At 47.1% G+C, this 19,656-nt stretch overlaps 1 protein-coding gene across 1 annotated transcript in view; it reads right to left on the bottom strand.

Moving 5' to 3' along the window:
* LOC138498156 (CD5 antigen-like) overlaps positions 1 to 19,656 on the bottom strand; it is a 507,597-nt gene that overhangs the window by 188,775 nt on the left and 299,166 nt on the right. The window contains exon 4 of the mRNA XM_069622035.1: positions 8,683 to 8,994. Coding sequence (XP_069478136.1) covers positions 8,683 to 8,994 — 312 coding nt within the window. The remainder of the gene's footprint in view (positions 1 to 8,682; positions 8,995 to 19,656) is intronic.

Below are 19,656 nucleotides of genomic sequence, written 5' to 3'. Positions count from 1 at the left end.
ATTTTACTTCACTACTCTTGGAAACCAATGAAGGTGTTTAAACGTTTGGGAAATCTAAGAGATTTCACTGTGCCACTGCACTGAAAGTGCTGTGTGTCACAATTTAAAAAGATGATGCCTATGAGTTTGTCAGACAAAAAAAAACAAAAGAAACACTTCATGAGAGATAGTTGTAAAATTCAGTGGCCCTGGGAGAAGGTGAGTTTCCTGGAGAAACCGCACGGCCCCATCCAGGTCTTTTAACCGCTTCAACACGGATTTCCATTTCACCAGAGAATTAAGGCCTTTCACATTCAGGGAGATAGAGTTTACCTTCAGGTGAGGTGTCTCCAGGATTTCCTCTGCTGTTGGTGTGGGGGATAAAAGGGGGGGTTCAGGCGAGTAGAATCTGCCATTCGAGACCTGATAATTCTTGTCCATGTGCTCCAACCGAACTTTTAATCAAAGAAAATCTGCACAATTCTGAACTGAGCCCGAACCATGGGCTCCAAACTTTCCGGCTGCCCAAAACCATCGGCAGCATACTCCAAGGACCTTCTAATGTCATCCTCCTGGAGTCAGGCTCTGTTGGGATTAGCCTTCCCCACTCTGGTTTCACCTCCTGAATGCTGTTTGTATGTGGTGATGTCATATGTGGAATGTGTGAGGTAAGCTTGGAGTGTTTGGATATGAATGGGTTCTAATCCAGGCAGTTGAGCTATGATAGCCTGGGTGGTGGGAGCCAGTGGGTTTCCCTCATGATTTCCTCCTATCTCCTGATGGACTTGATGAGACCTGATTTGTACCTGTAACTGAAGCGCTGAAGAGCTCCGTCTTTGGAAATGGTGATGTCAGAGTGGCTACCTGTGGTGATGGTGACTGTTTGGAATGCTGGAGGGTCACACAAGAGAGCCTAGTGCCAGCTTTCGGGTGTGAGTGTGGTCAGAGGGCACAGAAAAGCAGGTCTGTCAGTTGATGGCTGACGCGTGAGGAATAATTGGAGCTCTTAAAAGCCACTTATTGGAGGTACTGGCCCTCATTACGACCCTGGCGGTAAGTGTTTAACGGCGCCGTAAAAGGCTATGGTGCCGTTAAACACTTACCGCCTGATTACGAGGTCCCTTTGTGGGTTGGAGACTTTAACGCCTGCTTTTTGCAGGCATTAAAAATCCAACCCGCAAAGGGACCTTGGAGCTAATTACGGCACCGTAATTTACAGTGCCGTAATTAGCGCCTTCCTCATTCCCATTATGCCCTATGGGGGCAAAAATGGGAATGGGGAAGGGGCCATGGTGAATGGGGAATTACCGCCCCGCCAACCTTGGAATGGGGCGGTAATTCCGCCATCCACTATGGCGGAGTCAGTGAGTTACCGGCATGGACCATGGTGCTATTAGCACCATGGTCCAGCGCCTGGGTCGTAATGAGGGCCACTGTGTTGTAGTTGGTCAGAGTGCCACATGTGTGGGGCAGAGACATTAATTTATTGTGGACAGTTATTTGAAGTATCTGCTGGCTCGTCCATCAGGACATTCAAGATGTACGAGAGTCATACCTTTGCAAGGTTTACTTTTGAACGGGCTGGTTTGAGGTCAGCAGCAAGCTGCTCTGTTTTTCTGATAATAATGTTTGCAAGGTTCTCTGGGCACGTCTTTTTTCAGTTGCATGTAATCCTTTTTAGAGGGTGCCGGGAGCCTTTTTACTCTAATGCCATGTGCTGATGCTTGACGCCATACTTGGCTGTACGCCGGGATGACGTTTAATGCCGTATGTGAGTTTAACATTTTGAAGAATTTTTAGACTGTATGTCCCGTTTTCGGGGTGCAAGATGGACTTTTGGTATGCAACAATAACATTTTCAGAGCAAGGTTGCATTTTAAATGAAGTTATTATTGATGTTAGTTTTGTGCATTGGTTGAGTTGTGATAGAATATGCTTGCACTCTAAATGGTGATGACATTTGACATGCTAATATTAACAAGTTTGGAGGATTTGCAGGCATTAGCGTTGCTCCCTCGAAAATGGCAACATGGACTTTTAGGCTTGGAGACTTACAGCCAAATGGGAACTTACATGCTAATTTAAAGTTTGTTATGTTTAAGCATGTACATGTTTAGAGTGAGGTGTGAGTTGGGCCCTGCTCACACCGCTAAATTGTTGTGTAACTATTCAGTGCATGTTTGAATGGTTAGGGACTCTGGTGTAGAGTGTGTAGCACATGGTGTGTATGAAGCCATGTGTTTTGAGGTTTGTGTAGTGACCGGTTATGGCTAGTCAGGTGACTCTGGCGTAGATGCGTGGTGCAAGGTGTGTTTGAAGCCATGTGTTGTGAGGTTTGGGTAGTGAGCAGTTGCGGCTGATCAGCTGACTCTGGTGTTTACTGTGTAGTGCATGGTGGTGTGTCCACGTAGCTTGGGTGTATGTCGAGTTGAGGCTGGACTGGGGACTCGGCTGTAGAGTTTGTGAGTATGCATCCACAGTTAGGTGGTGGTTAGTGATCAGCAGTGGGCTGGTCGAGAATGGCCTTGCTGATGTATCCAGTGGTCCAGTCGTTTTGGATGCAGGCCTTCTCAGCAGTGATGTTTGTGTGTGGGGTCTGTGTGGATATCAGGATGTATTGTTGGTGTGGATGTTGGATGTGTTTGTTTTTGCCAGTACCCCACCTGGTATTTGTTGTTTCTTAACTTTTGAGTTGTTTCTGGGATCATCCTGAATTATACTCTTGGATGGCTCTTGGAGCATGGCAACCTACCATCTTTGTGGCTGTGCCACTCGGTTGGTTTTTGTTATAGCAATGAGGGCTCAGGTGTTTGGCCAACACCTTGAGGAAGTATAGTGGTATGGTTGACCGGTGCCCCACTGGTTGCCTCTGTTGTGAGTGTTGCAATGAATGTTGAGTGTTTGAGGATGAGTCAGGCGAGTGTGTTTTGGTTGATCGTAGATGCCTGTCTCTTTAGTTGCCACGACATTATGGTCTGGAGTAGTAGATTAGAGATCTTCCTTGTAGGTGTGTAGCGGACTTCGTGCCAGACCACATAGGTGGCCGCTTGTGCTCAGATGTAGCAGCCTTGAGGTCTGCCAGTGGCAGTGGTGGACAAGAGGTGTTATGTTTCCCCAGGTTGTGCATGGTGTTGGTTAGTAGCCCAGGGGGACAGGTCTGTGCTCCAGCGTGGCTGGCTGGTGACCCATTGGTGTTGGTGACGGGCAGAAGGTGATGAATGATTAATTTGGAGGGTAGTTGTTTGTTGGTGGGGTTCCGTTACTGGATTGTTAGTTATGCCTGTTTGTCCAGCTGTTTACCTTCTTGGCTATTTAGAGTTAGGCAGTGGGGTTGTGCTAGTTTGTTGGATGTCTTGTCTATCTGTGATGTGTGAATGTCATTGGGTGAATTTGTGACAGAAGGGAAGGAGGTGTTGAGGTGCTTGAGGTCCCTGTGATGGTGAGCCGTGATGCTGGTTGCAGGTCACGGTGTGCTTGTGATTGTAAGGGAAGAAGGTGTTGGGATTAGCCTCCCTCACTCTGGTTTCACCTCCTGAATGCTGTATGTATGTTGTGATGTCATTTGTGGAATGTATGAGGTAGCTTGGAGTGTTTTTGTATGAATGGATTCTAAGCCAGGTAGTTGAGCTATGATGGCCTGGGTGGTGGCAGCCAGTGGGTTTCCCTCATGACTTCTTCCTATCTCCTGATGGACTTGATGAGACCTGATTTGTACCTGTAACTGAAGAAACCTGACTAAAGCATCTAATGAAGTGTACCTGCCACAGTATCCTTTTTATATCTTGATGACTAACAGGCAATCATTACAGGCTTGGACCGTGTCGAGGCCATCGTAGCAATCATTGTGTTCCCTGTATTCCGGTTCCTGTTGTGTTCAATTGGGTGGGGTGCCGGGTTTGGGAAGTGAAGAGGTATTGCCATCGCCAACCCCCCCCCAGAATCAGGCGAGTGAGAGTATTTTACTTGTATTTGCGGCCTCTGTGAACTTTTGACTATATCGCTTGTCTTGCTTTCAGGGAATGTCTTCTGTTCCTGTGGGGGACTCCCTTTGTCAGGTGAGGAAGTATTCCGGATCATTTCTGCATCTTCCAGACAAGAGAAAGTCACTGAGGCCCCATTGTAGGAAAACTGGACGACTAAATGGAACAGCCAGCAAGATTTAATCTTCTGATCTCGCAGGAACAAGGTCAGCGGCCTGAGTGCTCTCCGTTTTTGTATAGTTGCAGATGCAAGATCCTGGAGGATCTGCAAAGGAGACCTCTGGAAGGTCAACTTGTCCCTGGTTAGACCTATCACCATGATTGCCTCCTTTGTCGTATAGAAGCGTACTCCTGTGACCACATCCAGGGGAGACTCCGACTCCAGCCCCCTACGAGTCCGCAGTCTGTGGGTAGGGTCCAACAGAAGGTGGGGTTTCTCAAGATGAGGCAGGAGGGACTGAAATAGATCCCCTACATACTCCATCAGGTCCTGGTCTGGAACCAAGGAGGGCACCCCTCTGATTTGCAGATTATTTCTTTGGGCCCTATTCTCTAAATCTTCCTGTTTGTACTCCAGGATCTCGTTTCGGTTTGCTAGGGTCCAGAGCTTCTGTTGCGCCTCAAGAAGGGACGCGGCCTGTTCCCGGGTTTGGTCCTCTACTTCCCCCAGTCTCTCTTCCATTTCTGTCACCTGTTGGTCTGTGTGTTCTAGTTTAGTGGAAAGCTCCATCAGATAGCTGCAGAATCAGGATTTAATGTCCAGCATGAACACCTGGATGTCCTTCTTGTTGGCCAGTTGACCAACTAGATCCGCCGAGGAGCGATGTGGGAATTTAGGTGTATCTAGCTTTCTCCCCTTCTCTGCTGAAACCAACATGGTAGAGATGGCCCCATTCTTTGTGGTTTTAGAGTGTTTAGAGATGTTGGCTGGATTTTGGATCATTGGTAGAAATATGTGAGGGCATCTCCAGGGGCGGCACTTAATCACAATTGTTATGGCAATCGAACTGTGGCCCCTGTGTCCCAGGGCCTGGCTCAAAGGAGCACAGTGTATAGCCGGTAGTTGGAGCATTTGAGGAGCTCATTGTCACTTGGGGGAGCGTCCCTGAGGGCCTACAGAGTAGCAAGAGTTGGCTTCTGGGTTACTGGAATTCTGTTGGATCCGGTGACACACTTGTGGCCCCAGACGCTATGTTGTTGCCCAAGGAGAGGCAAGCAATCAGGGTGCCTTTTCTTCTGTCAGTTCGGGGCTAGAGGGTGGAACTCTGCAGCACGACACTTCGCCTCTACTCCATGACCCAGATTAGAAATGCCTTGTCCAGCTCGCACTGCCAGAGATTCACAGCCTGAGTTGTGGCCCCTTACATCTCCCATTTACCCCTTGTTGTGTAGGGAGCAGCAAGATGTAGACGGGCACTGCCAGGTTCCAGAACGAGATAAGGTGCCTCAATGCCTGTCCCATTTTCCAGCAGTGCTTCCGTTGCAGCTTTTGGGGGACGTGAAGAGCTTTTCCAAGCTGGTCCAGTGCAGGTGCCTAATTTGCTTTCAGAGGCTGTTAGATATCCAGCAGGGCCGCTTCGTTGCAGGCAATCCCATATGCAGGACACATCTCCATGAGTCACGCTGGTGCCAGCCAGGGTACTATGGTACTCGGATAATGAGGGAATTCAAATCTGTGATCCCCGGCGGGAGAGTGCTGATGGAGGCTCGGCTGGATGGGAGGAGGAGCGCTCTGGCGGGAGCAGCAATGAAGACTCAGGTGGAGGGAGAAGGGGCCACTCTCTCTCCTAGAGTGGCGTATCAAGGATCCATGCCCTTGGGGAACACCGGAATGTGCGGTCTGTTTTGTAGTCGATCTCTCTCCGGAGACACCAGATCCATCCGCCTCCTGTAAGTGGATGTGTGCACTCTGGGCCACCTCTGCAAATGCTTGGCCTTCCGCAATGGGCGGCACACTCCACCTCAGGCCCAGCCGCATCTGCACGCCATCTTGGTGCCTTCCCTTGCTCTCGGGGCACCGTGTTGGTCATCCGGGCTCCTAGACAGTAGTGAATCTTCCATCGCTCCACGGTGGGTTCCAGCCCCTTCCGACAGCGGTGGTCGAGATTAGACTTTTCTGGAGCCAGCAGGGACATTTTATAAACTATAATACACTGGGCTCGGCACGGGGCCATTAGCAGAGCAGCCACAGCAGTGGCGCTGCAGGCCAAACACCTGTAAAATATTTTTAATGTCACAAGAATGTATTTGTACACAAGTAATTAATGAGTAACAGTACAGCATTTGGGTGTACAGCTGAAGTAAGACATTAGTGAGATGAGTGTGTGTAAAATGTAAAGGTTAGCTGCATGAATGGACTCAAATAAATAGGCATGATTAAAAGGCTCTGAAAACTGTTCTCAGTGCAAGACTCCACGTTGTTAAAGGAAAGTCATAGCATGAAGCTAAGTATGTAGTATGATGTTGCAGCAGGCTGGGTAATTGTCAACTAATGGTGGGCCTTGCATGTCTTTGATGAGATCAATGTTTTCAATTTAGCATTAAGTACCACTTTTTGGGGAGAGCAGGGCTGGTAATGGTCCTAAAGCCCAAGACAGGTAGGTCCAACCACACCATTCATTCCAGCCCTGGCCCCCCATGAAAGCAGTATTTATCACTATTAGCAATCGGAGCTGCCATCTATTAGAATGTGAAGGAGTATGGGATCAGCGCATGGGTTGAGCATCAGTTGCACAGATGAATGCAATCAGCAGGTCACAGCACTAGGTTTTATCAATACACACAAAACAGGGTGGTCTAGCCTGTTGATGTATTCAGTAGGCTGAGAGTATCAGAGAGTATCAGGCTAAGAGAATGTGAATGAATGATGAGGGTTATATGTGGTATAGTATGGGTCATAGTTGGTTGCGATATGATATGATAGTTTCTTTATATAGCGCCTATACACAATGTTTTTCAAAGCGCTTCAAGGCAAGGGAGGGAACAAGGGAAAATACAATGACATTCTTAAAGGCCATGAACAGTAAGGATGTGAAATTAACTATCGTACTCGGCCTGACGACATTTCAGATAGTGCAAGAGCTAAAATATAGATGAGGAAGGGAGGCCTGTCGACATTTCTGGTAGAGCCGGATAAAACAAAAGGTGAGGGAGAGGGATGCAGAAAGGGAGGGGAGGAACAAAACAAGCGACTATCGTACTAGGCCTTACAACATTTCAGATAGTGCTGGAGGGTCGAGGGGTACACTAACGGGAGCGGGGAGAAGACAGACAAGGTTGCTATCATACTAGGTCCTGGGATAATTCTGATAGAGAAAGTGCATAGAAGAAAGTATGGGGAGGAGGGGAGGAGATGGGAAAAGGGAGAGGGGAGGAGAGAGCAGAGAGTAAGCAGTCAAAAAGAGTGGAGAAGCAAGAGGGGCGAGGGAATACAACTGCGGAAGTCAGTAGTAACACATAATGTTGCACGCCAGGATACAAGATGAAGATGGGAACTGCATGATTCAGAACCACCATGAGTACAAGATGCAAAGGAAGTCCAGCATGAGAGTTGAGAAAGGGTAACGCACCGTGAAGTCCATAAAAGTAAAAACAGCATTGACCACAAGATGGTGATGGTGAAACCAGAATTTAGCAGGACAGACTCCTGTTTGCAGGAAAGGGGGGGCACAATGGAACAACACGGTGGGACCAGAGAGGGTGGGGATGACCTGTAGGCACAGAGGGTGTGTTGCTGTTCAAAATGTAATCAACTGTTAGTAGAGATTGAGTTCATGTACTTTTTTTAACAAATGAAAGTAACTTTTTATACACCCTGTTTTCATTGATTGTTTATGTATGATATACAAAAAAGAATATTTTGTCATAACAAAACTATATGGGGCTCCTATGTAAGGAGATCGCTACTACAAGAATAATTACATAATGCTATGAGAGTTGGTATATACCCGCGGGTCTATACATATTCTACAGCACAGAACTAAGTTTCCCATCAAAAGCATTTGGCCGTGTGATTGTGGGCATTTTGAAAAGTGTTCAATCCTCAATATGATGTACCTCCCCCCCAAAAAATGCAGAAGACACTATGAGATTTAAAAGCTCTAACCTGCACTTTACTGAAACGCATGGAGGCAATGCAATGGGTTACAGTGGCAATACTCTAATTATACATCATGGAACAACTTAAAAAGAAATAACTTTTCTTGCCTAGCACTCCCTTGCAAACCTTTGGCACCTTTAAGAGAGGGGGAGATGATTACTGCTGCACTCTCTCTCTATTAGAGATTTACTTGCAGTTAATACAGAAAAGAGTGTGAAGAGAGCACTAAGGGCAAAAGAGGAATGCAGGGTGAGCTGTGCTTTCATTGAACAGGGGAATTTAAATAGCTTGCTGTGCTCATACGTTTCAATGTTATTGGCAAACATACAGAATTGCATAGCAAATTACTGTGCGGCACTGTTTATTGTATTCCTTGTGATTTCCCTGCACCCTAATCACATTACTATAAATGGGTGGCCATGCAAACCATAACCATTGTCATGTGTCGCAGCATTGCACATGTTTTCTTGCAGTGCCTTAAAGCAGAATTTTTTGAGTTTCTTGTTTGCTTGAAGCTCATGTCTTGAAGTTTATTTTGTTACAAATACCTCTTGTATATAGCACCCTTACAGATTTCTTTTTATCATGAGTGAAGGCTTATTGCAGATGAGATGTCTCTCTTACCTGTGCAGGTGACTCCAGCAGGCCTCCCTGTAGGGCAGATGTGTTCCAGGCCTCCTTGTGCACAATTCCACAGACCAGCCTCATCTCCCATGCAATGTACATTATTCATCAGGACTGGCAAAGAACTGTTGCCGAATGTTGAATTGTAAGAATATGTTTCCACAAATCCACAGCTGAGATATCTGCAGACAACTGAGGCGTCCTTCTGATCCCAGGAATCATCCCACACTGTCCCCCACACTCCGTTGATTCTTAGCTCCACTCTTCCAGAGCAAAGCGAAGGTCCATTCACTAATCTGATATCATTAGGACCTGTGAAGAGAGAAGCAATAAGGAGTAGCAGTGAACCTTGCCACAAATACAACTCATTCATTGGAACTTCACCTTTAGTTAGAATTCTGCAACTGCGTCAAATTGCCCTGGAACAGTTCACTAATATCCTTTTGTTTTGAAAGCAATATCAATCTATAGCTGTCAGTTACAGGCCCTAGAGGATGTTCAGCTACTCTGGCGCCTCCACCTCCAAATGGATGACGATTACGCTGAATACACATCACTCAGAATGTTCTCAATTTGATTAACAAATAGAAAAATCAAAGCAATGATACATCAGGAATACATATCAACTTATTAGTTGGAAAAATATTTAATTCAGCAACATTATTATGATTCTATGCGATTCAGAATATTCCAAGAACAGTTAGTAGCCAACGCTGAACGCTGACATTGTCAGTGGTGTATTCACTGGCTCTTAGTATATGGTCTTTTATTCATCATACAAAATGCAATGAGAACATTGCTAGTGTGTATCTTTATACATGTATACATATATATATTCACTAATAAATTAAGAAAAAACGTTGTTAAAGGGACGTTATGCTTATGTTGCACCACTAGAAAAACCTATGATATTCAAAGGAGAAACGTTGCTACAGAGACGTTATGGTTACATGTAAAACCCAAAAACCCCAGAAAAAATTATGGTAAGGTACGAAACTCAGTACGTACAGTAATTAACAAAAGTATTAGCTGCCCTGCCTGTAACCCAGACCTCAGGTGCAATAGCCCCCTGCAGTGGCCTATCGTTGATGACACCAGACTTGGAGGTTGACTTCCTGTGCTTTTATTAACTCTTCACACATACCACTGCCTTCAGATTTTAGGGACCGTGCATCATACATTTCATCATATACTTATACGAATGTTATTGTCCGGCTGATGGTCCCTGGATTTAGGTGAGTCACAGTCTGTGGCGGAAGGTAGTAGGGGCGACCGTATGGCAGGCTACTGCTGCCTGGCTTGCCAGGCTGACAATGTCCTGAGCGGGAGCTGACAAGCATGATCTCACGGGCACTCTCATGTGACTTAAGCTGGTACCTCCTGAGCAGGAGCTGCCACGCATGATCTCACAGGCACTCTCACGTGACTTAAGCTGGTACCTGCCTAATGTCCTTTACTGTGCAATACCACTATCACATTCCAATAGGTAGCATGCTGCAAACGGTTGTATGTGTCACGTGCGCTTCCACAAGTACGACAAAGGCCGTACCCCAGTAAAGCACAAACATTCCTTCCTCCCTTTCCTCTTCCTTCTTTGGAGCACACCAGCAGCGGTTGCTGTTAGAATGTTCCAGACACATCTACCAATCACATTGAAGAGGTCTACATTTAACTGTATCAGTTCTGTACAACAGTCCTCTGCTTACACACCAAATCCAGAAACGATATTGGGCAATTCCTCAGCCTGCAAAGTCCCATTTCCATGGTCATCTTCAAAATCCCTGGATGGGGATTTCGTGCTGCGTGTGGCCGTGAGTGAATAAAGTGTAACCAAGGTGGGGGAGGACGTTTGTGCGGACAGCTCTGAAAATAGCAATTTCTTTTTTTAAGTTATATTGTAGATGCTTCTACTAAACACCCTTTCTTTCAGGTTTCAATTGCTTTTGTGTTTGCGTGTGCTCACATTATTACAGTAAAGTCTTCAACGCATCCCGTAAATGGGCAAACAAAACAGCATTACCAATGGTGTACAATGAAATCCTTGTGCTTGAAAAGACTGCGCATTTCCACAGCTAATGGGTTCATTGTTGCTGAGAAACATCCCACCAGTGGACAAAAAAGTATACATGCTTGTGTTGAAGAGATACCTTCCAAACTCTCTATGATGCCTGCACAAAGCTCCTCCTCTCTGCTATTGGTGAAATGGGTGTCATCTACACCAGCTTTGCAGATGATACCCAGATCCTCATACCCATGACAGGGGACTACGACCAGGACACCTTAACCATTAACAAAATATACTCCATCATCCAAAACTGGATGGCGCTAAATAGCCTATGTCTCAACGATGAGAAAACAGACGTTCTCATCATGGGATCACCAACTAAAATAGCAGCCCTGCATTCGGATAACAACTCCATCAACATTGACGGCACCTTGATCCCTGTTCTCAAGCAAGTTAAAACATTAGGTGTATACCTAGATGCCAACCTCAAGATGACCAAACATATCAGCGCCCTCTCATCTACCACGGCCTACACCTCCAAACTGATAGCACTAAATCGACAGTTCTTGACTTCAACTAACTGCCTCACTGTTAGGGAGAATTCTCTGTTTAGGCTGAATTTCCTAACCTAGTGAGTCCCCCAGCAGCTTTGCTGGATTTTTGGGGTTTATTTTTTCTCCTGCCAGGAGTGAGACTCTTTTACCCTCACTCCTGGACATGACTTGAGAGTGTTTTCTGTGACTTGCTGTGTGCTTATGGGCTAGGGGGTAATTTTCCCCATAGGCCATCATTGGTTTTTGGAACGTGTGTTACACCGCACCCTCAGTGCAGTAACACAGGGGTGTCTTAGAGACCCCCAATCATAGACTCCACACCCTGGGACTGACTACTGTCTCCCTGGGTCAGTAAAGTTACCATTGACTTTACTAGTCTTAACTTAGGAACTTAACCAGTACAAACCATCTTACTGTGGAAGTACTGGTAGGGGCAATTAGATTGCCCCTGGGTCTGTTGTCGAGGGGGTACTGTCCCGTCCCCCCTCGCCGAGTTCTGACTGGTGGCAGTGGATACCACGGAAATATTCCACCGGAATATTTCCCAATGGGATTTCCCATTGTTTTTAATGCACCACTTTTTGGTGCAATGTTAAGATACCGTCGGTTTATTTATTTAATATAAATTCACCGGTTGGGATTCTTGCCAGAACTCGCCGCCAAAATGGCGTCTAGGTTCACTTCAGTAACCCTGAACCCGAGTCGAGCCTTTGTTCCACTTTTGGCGGGCTTCTGCACAGAAGCCCTCCAAAGTGGTGCCATTCTGTCTGGGTACCACAGGGGGTGTGGGAGGGGGTTTCGGCACCCTGGACTGAGTTGCCTTGCCAACTCATGTCGCACTCTAGTGTGATTGGCCCAAGTGGTGAGCCACCCCGCTCACCACTTAGCATGTTTGAGTGACAGCTAGGCTGCATGAATGGGGGTTTGCTGCATAAAAGCAGGGTTTTTGGGACTGGTTCTTCAGAAGTCGCCACAGGACCTAAGAAGCCGAAGAGGGAGAAGCCGAGCCGACCTGCCAAGACGACACCACCGGTGGAGCCCTGCGGAACCGTCTCGCCACTTTCCCGTCGACAGAGGAGATCTCCCGCCGGAGAGTCTTCTTCCCTTAACTGGTGGGGACAACCAGTTGCTGCCTTCTTTTCGCCGTCCCGAAGCATCTCGTGGCCGCCTTGCCTGTGCCAAGCACCCCGGCAACCGGGATACCACTTTTTACCTCAACCGCGAAAGAGGGGTAAAACCCTTTGGGTGCGGAAAACTCCACGGCTGGCCTCATCCCTGGTAGTGCAACGACCTTCAGCTGTCCTCCACGTCGAGATCACCTCTTCCTCTGGACGCCGCCGCGACTTGCACCCACTACCAGGAACGACTACCACCGCTGGAGGATCCTTTCCACTTTTAAAGGTACTGTGTTCCGACCGGCCTCCCTTGCCACCGATTGTACGGGGTAGATTTAGTCCTCGGCTCTCGAACCTGGGTAGGCCTGGGACACCCTAACTAAACTTTTCGGAAACGTAGTAAAACCTTTTCTACTCACCTGCAAAGACTTGTGACATTGTGTGATCTTGGGCATATTTTCGCCTGGCTCCCTCTAAAGTGGGCCCCGAACTAATTTTCCTTGTTCCACAATTAACTGCCTTTTCTAACCTTATGTGAAAAGTGTTTTACCTTACTGCTCTCGTATTTCTGCCTTTTCCCTCCCTTTTTTTAACTTGTTGGAGTACCATCTAACGTTAAGCGCTCACCTCTGGTTGAAAATAAGTGGTGTTAACTTAGAATTGTCCAACAAATGATTAGGGATGTACATATGAGTAATAGTAACTGTGTTTTGACTTCCTTACCTTTTTCTGTGCTAGTGTAATTTCTGAGTGTGTCTTTAATAAATAAGTATATACTTTTACACCTAGCTCTGGTCAGTGTTTGCTTGTACTAATGTGCCTCTGTACCTATTGTGTATCCTCTGTATACTGTCTAACTCTTCTTGAGGGAAGTCTGACTGCTCAGCCACAGCTACCACAGTGAATCTGTGCGGTGCAGACTGCTACCAAGTGGGTTTACTGCCAACACCTGTAGTCTTAAATCTTTTGCAGTGGTCCCAGAGGGAACTGCACAGGTTTCTGCTTAACACTGGTGTACAGCGGTGGGATTTGTATTGAGTATACACTTTAGAGTACTTTTGAGATACCTTAGTGCAACTAACCGCAAAGCTTAAGCACAAGAAAGAAAAAGTCATTTTTAACCTGTCTACTATGGAAAGTTATAGTCAAGAGTCCCTTGCTACAAAAACTGCTGATTGTCTAAGACTTCTCTGTAAGCATAAGAATCTCTTGACTAAAGGAAAGAAAATAGAGCTAATAGAAAGGTTGTTAGAAAACCAAAGTCTGGATGATGGTTCAGAGGAACCTATCAATCCAGCAAATGTAGAAAGCAGCAATGATCTTGATATGGCACAAAGTATTGATGATCTTGGGTCAGAACCAGAAGAGGAGGATGAAACTGTTGTAGATAGTCCCTCTAGGCCTCTGTCTGCTCTACCAGCTGTACCTACTGGACCTTTGCCAGGTCCCACATTTAACCCTCAATACTTTGAACTAGAGAAAATGAAACTAGAATTAGAGCATAGAAGGATTAATGCTCAAACAGAACACAAACAACAAGAACTAAGGCTAAGGGAAATGGAGCTCAAGCATGAGTTAGAAATGAAGAAATTGTCTGTTGAGAATGCTTCTCTCTCTGGCTCCTCTAGAAGTTCCAGTCCTAAAAGACCCCGGATGCCTAAGGAATTGATTGGTATGTATGAGCCTAAATTGGATGTGTTGGATTGGTTGTCTCAGTTTGAATATAATCATGGGCTCCAGAATATCACAGGAAATGCTTTACTTACCTGGTTGTTCTCTAGGCTTCCCCCTGTTGCAACTGAAGTGGTAATGGAGTTGGGGGAGGAGGATAGGAAAGAGTATGAAAGTGTGAAACTAGCTTTAATAGCTAGGTTTGGGAAGACCCCTTCCCAGTATCTTAAGGGGTTTAGAAGCCTCAAAAAGCATGATGGTACCCCTTGGGCTACCTGGGTGTGTGAAGGGTTGAAAAACTTAGAGGGATGGATTAAGGGTTACAAAGTGAACACTTATGAAGGAATGAGAAATCTTGTAATGTTGGAGTCAATTTATGATGCCTGCTCTCCTGAGCTCAGACAGCACTTGGCTGATTCACAGGAATTAGATCCTAGGAAACTAGCTAAGGCTGCTGACTTGTGGGTTGCCAACAGGGCTACTCACAAGGATTCTGGGGTAACTCAGAAGAAGGATGAGGGAAGACAGCCTAAGAAAGACTCCAAAGAGAATTCTAATAATTCTAATTCCAAAGAGGGCCCCAAACCAAACCATAAGGGTAAGCCACCGGGAAAACCACAGTAGTATACCTTCTGGTGCAAAACCAGAAGGAGGTCAGAACAAGCCTCCATTTCAAAGGACCTTTGGGGCCTGTTATGTTTGTAAGGCTACTGACCATGTGAAAGGAGATCCCAGATGTAAGGGTAAACCTTCAGGGGTCCAGCTTGTCTCCTTAGCCTTCGCTCCAGAGGAGGAAGTCACTATGGCAAGTGGAAACTTTCTACTACTGGCTGATGAACCCACTGGAGTCTCAGCCAGTGTTTCTTTAGTCTCTCTGGGGTTGTGGGAACAACAGAATTTAGATGTGTATAATTCTATCCCAGATAATACTAAAGAGTATTATAAGGACAGTGTCCACGTGAATGGTCAGGAGACTCCTGCCATCAGGGACACTGGGGCCAGCATAACTGTGGTGGATGAATCATTTTTCAAGGCAGAGGATGTTGCTAAGGCACCCAAATGCCTCACCAAGTTAGCTGGAGGGCCTGTGCAGATGTGTCCCCAGTTACCAGTTCTCATCCAGTGTAATGATATGGCTGTGAAGATACCTGTCAGTATACAATGTGAGGTGCCAGGAACGGTTCTGTTGGGAAATGACCTGAAAGCTCTTGGAGTTGTGTCACATACCCCCAGACCTCCTAGTAAAAGGTTACAGGAGCTCACCAAACCTGCAAGAGAGAAAACCCTGTGAGGTTTATCTCAGGAGATGATGACAGAAATCACTCCTCTCCCACTGGAGCAACTTACTGCAGTAACTACCAGATCAGGAGCAAAGGGGCAACCCAAGACTCCTAGAAAAAAACCTACAGCAAGCACTCCAGTGCTTCCAACAAGGACTTCCCCGAGGTTGTCCAAAGTTACACCTGTAACTCCACCTCCAGCTGAGGCTGAGAGGGAGGTACAACCCTGTGTGGTTGAACTAGACTCTGAAGAAGAGCTAGTAGGAGGCCCAGAACTTATTGGAGACCTGGACCCGGCTGACCATCCTGAGCTGCAGTCGTTACTGGCAGAAGGTGGACCCAGCAGGACAGCTTTCCGTAAGGGACAAAGAGAATGTCCAACTCTGGAGGGTCTCCGCCAGCAGGCAGCTTCTCAGGCTGATGGGCAAGAGCCTGGGAAGTATAGGTTACACTGGGAAGATGGCCTCTTCTACAGTGAACCAACTGAATCTGAACCTGGAGCCTACCAACGCCTGGTAGTGCCCCAAGAGAACAGACAACAGTTCTTGCAACTAGCCCACGAGATTCCTTTGGCTGGTCACTTGAGTTTCAAGAAGACCAAGGAAAGGCTCTCCCTCTACTTTTATTGGCCAAAGATGGGGGCTGAAGTAGATAGATATTGCAGGAGCTGCCATACCTGCCAGACTTCTGGTAAGGTTGGTTCCAAGAATGTGGCACCTTTAGTGCCCCTCCCAGTTGTGGGAGTCCCATTTGAGAGGGTAGGGATTGACATTGTTGGTCCCCTTGATCCCCCAACCTCCTCAGGCAACAGGTTTATCCTTGTTGTAGTAGACCATGCTACTAGGTACCCTGAGGCAATTCCTATGAGGACTGTTACAGCTCAGGCTGTGGCTAAGGCCCTCCTTGGTATCTTTACCAGGGTTGGGTTTCCTAAGGAGGTGATCTCTGACAGGGGGTCAAACTTTATGTCCAACTACATGAAAGCCATGTGGAAAACCTGCGGAGTCACCTACAAGTTCTCAACCGCCTACCACCCTCAGACAAACGGGTTGGTAGAAAGATTTAACAGAACCATGAAGAGCATGATAGGTGCTTTAGAGGAACCCCTTAAGAAGAAGTGGGGCCTTCTACTGCCATGCCTTCTCTTTGCTTATAGAGAAGTCCCTCAGGAGGGAGTAGGTTATTCTCCCTTTGAACTTCTCTATGGCCATCCAGTCAGAGGCCCCTTGGCCCTGATTAAGGAGGGGTTGGAGAGTGCTCCTTCCCCCAAGCCAGTCAGAGTGACTGACTATGTGATAGGTCTCCGCAGGAGAATGTCACACATGATGGCAGAAGCAAGTGACAACTTGAAAGCTGGCCAAGCTCTGATCAAACATTGGCATGATCAGAAGGCTAACATGGTTGAGTTTACTCAAGACCAGCTAGTTTTAGTTATGCTTCCAACAAGGCAGAGGGCCTTGCAAGACAAATGGATGGGACCCTTCAAGGTTGTGGGAAAACTTGGAGAGGTCAACTATCTGGTGGATCTGGGCAAACCCAGGGAAGCTCCTCGAGTCTTCCACACCAACCGCCTCAAAGCCTATGTCTCTAGACCAGAAGTAGGAGCATTGCTTCTAGCGTCATCAGAAGAGGAGGAGGAGAGTGAAGCTCTACCTGACCTCCTGAGAGGCTTACCTTTGGACGAAAAGGTTGAAGGAGTTAATCTCTCTTCAGATCTGACCCCTGAGCAACAGGAGGAGTGCAAAGCTATGTTAAATCAGTTTGCCTCCCTGTTCTCACTTTCACCAGGCTTGACCCCTTGGGGACAGCATGAGATACTCACTGGTGACTGTCTGCCAGTCAAAAGCAGGGGGTATAGAATGTCAGAACATGTCAGAACCCACATCAAAGGTGAGGTCAAGAAGATGCTTGATCTCGGGGTAATAGAGCCCTCTACTAGTCCATGGTCTAGCCCAGTGGTGTTAGTACCAAAGGCAGGATCCAGAGAGTTGAGATTCTGTGTGGACTATAGAGCTCTTAATGCAGTCACCAAGACTGATGCCCACCCTTTGCCAAGGACAGATGAGTTGGTGGATAAACTTGGTGCAGCCAAGTACCTCAGCACACTGGACCTTACGTCAGGCTATTGGCAAATAGCCCTGACAGACCATGCCAAGGAGAAAACTGCATTTTCTACCCCAGTTGGCCTATACCAATTCAAGGTTATGCCTTTTGGACTGAAAAATGCACCTGCAACATTCCAAAGGATGGTGAACCAAGTTCTAGCTGGGATGGAGGACTTCTGCATGGCATACTTGGATGACATTGCAGTTTTCAGCCACTCCTGGGAGGAACATGTGACCCACTTAGGACATGTTTTGCAGGCTCTTGAGCAGGCCAATCTGACCATAAAGGCAAGCAAATGCCAAATTGGTCAGAGTAAAGTGGTCTACCTTGGACATGAGGTAGGAGGTGGAGAAATAAGGCCTTTGCTCAGCAAGATTGAAGCTGTGCAAAATTGGACAACACCTACTACTCAGACCCAGGTGAGAGCCTTCTTAGGCCTCACTGGGTACTACAGGAATTGTATTGAGAACTATGGGACCATAGCTTCTCCTCTGAATGTGATCTCCTCTCCAAAATTCCCAAAAAAGGTCAAATGGAATGAGGAATGCAATCAGGCCTTTGAAAACCCGAAGAAAGCTCTTTGCCAAGCTCCAGTACTCAGAGCTCCTGACTACCACCAAACTTTCATTGTACAAACTGATGCTTCCAATGTAGGTATAGGTGCAGTTCTTAGCCAACTGGATGAGAAGGGTAGGGAACACCCCATTTGCTTCATCAGTAGAAAACTGAAGGAGCCTGAAACAAGGTGGGCAACAATCGAAAGAGAGTGCTTTGCTATTGTGTGGGCACTGAAGAAGTTTAGGCCATACTTGTATGGATCTACTTTTGTCATTCAGACTGACCACCAACCCTTGAGATGGTTAATGCAAATGAAAGGGGAAAATCCAAAACTATTGAGATGGTCAATCTGCCTCCAAGGGTTTGATTTCACCATTGAGCACAGGTCAGGGTGTCACCATTAAAATGCTGATGGACTCTCTAGGATGTATGTCATCGACTAGAGGTATGAGGTTCATCCAGGAGTGGATTAAATCCTCCTGTCCCTTAGTCTGGGGGGGGCGAGTGTTAGGGAGAATTCTCTGTTTAGGCTGAATTTCCTAACCTAGTGAGTCCCCCAGCAGCTTTGCTGGATTTTTGGGGTTTATTTTTTCTCCTGCCAGGAGTGAGACTCTTTTACCCTCACTCCTGGACATGACTTGAGAGGGTTTTCTGTGACTTGCTGTGTGCTTATGGGCTAGGGGGTAATTTTCCCCATAGGCCATCATTGGTTTTTGGAACGTGTGTTACACCGCACCCTCAGTGCAGTAACACAGGGGTGTCTTAGAGACCCCCAATCATAGACTCCACACCCTGGGACTGACTACTGTCTCCCTGGGTCAGTAAAGTTACCATTGACTTTACTAGTCTTAACTTAGGAACTTAACCAGTACAAACCATCTTACTGTGGAAGTACTGGTAGGGGCAATTAGATTGCCCCTGGGTCTGTTGTCGAGGGGGTACTGTCCCGTCCCCCCTCGCCGAGTTCTGGCTGGTGGCAGTGGATACCACGGAAATATTCCACCGGAATATTTCCCAATGGGATTTCCCATTGTTTTTAATGCACCACTTTTTGGTGCAATGTTAAGATACCGCCGGTTTATTTATTTAATATAAATTCACCGGTTGGGGTTCTTGCCAGAACTCGCCGCCAAAATGGCGTCTAGGTTCACTTCAGTAACCCTGAACCCGAGTCGAGCCTTTGTTCCACTTTTGGCGGGCTTCTGCACAGAAGCCCTCCAAAGTGGTGCCATTCTGTCTGGGTACCACAGGGGGTGTGGGAGGGGGTTTCGGCACCCTGGACTGAGTTGCCTTGCCAACTCATGTCGCACTCTAGTGTGATTGGCCCAAGTGGTGAGCCACCCCGCTCACCACTTAGCATGTTTGAGTGACAGCTAGGCTGCATGAATGGGGGTTTGCTGCATAAAAGCAGGGTTTTTGGGACTGGTTCTTCAGAAGTCGCCACAGGACCTAAGAAGCCGAAGAGGGAGAAGCCGAGCCGACCTGCCAAGACGACACCACCGGTGGAGCCCTGCGGAACCGTCTCGCCACTTTCCCGTCGACAGAGGAGATCTCCCGCCGGAGAGTCTTCTTCCCTTAACTGGTGGGGACAACCAGTTGCTGCCTTCTTTTCGCCGTCCCGAAGCATCTCGTGGCCGCCTTGCCTGTGCCAAGCACCCCGGCAACCGGGATACCACTTTTTACCT

This window comes from Ambystoma mexicanum, chromosome 5q, assembly GCF_040938575.1.
Source record: "Ambystoma mexicanum isolate Mex_15411 chromosome 5q, UKY_AmexF1_1, whole genome shotgun sequence".
Lineage (NCBI taxonomy): Eukaryota > Metazoa > Chordata > Amphibia > Caudata > Ambystomatidae > Ambystoma > Ambystoma mexicanum.
This window is presented reverse-complemented; position numbering and strand designations above follow the sequence as displayed.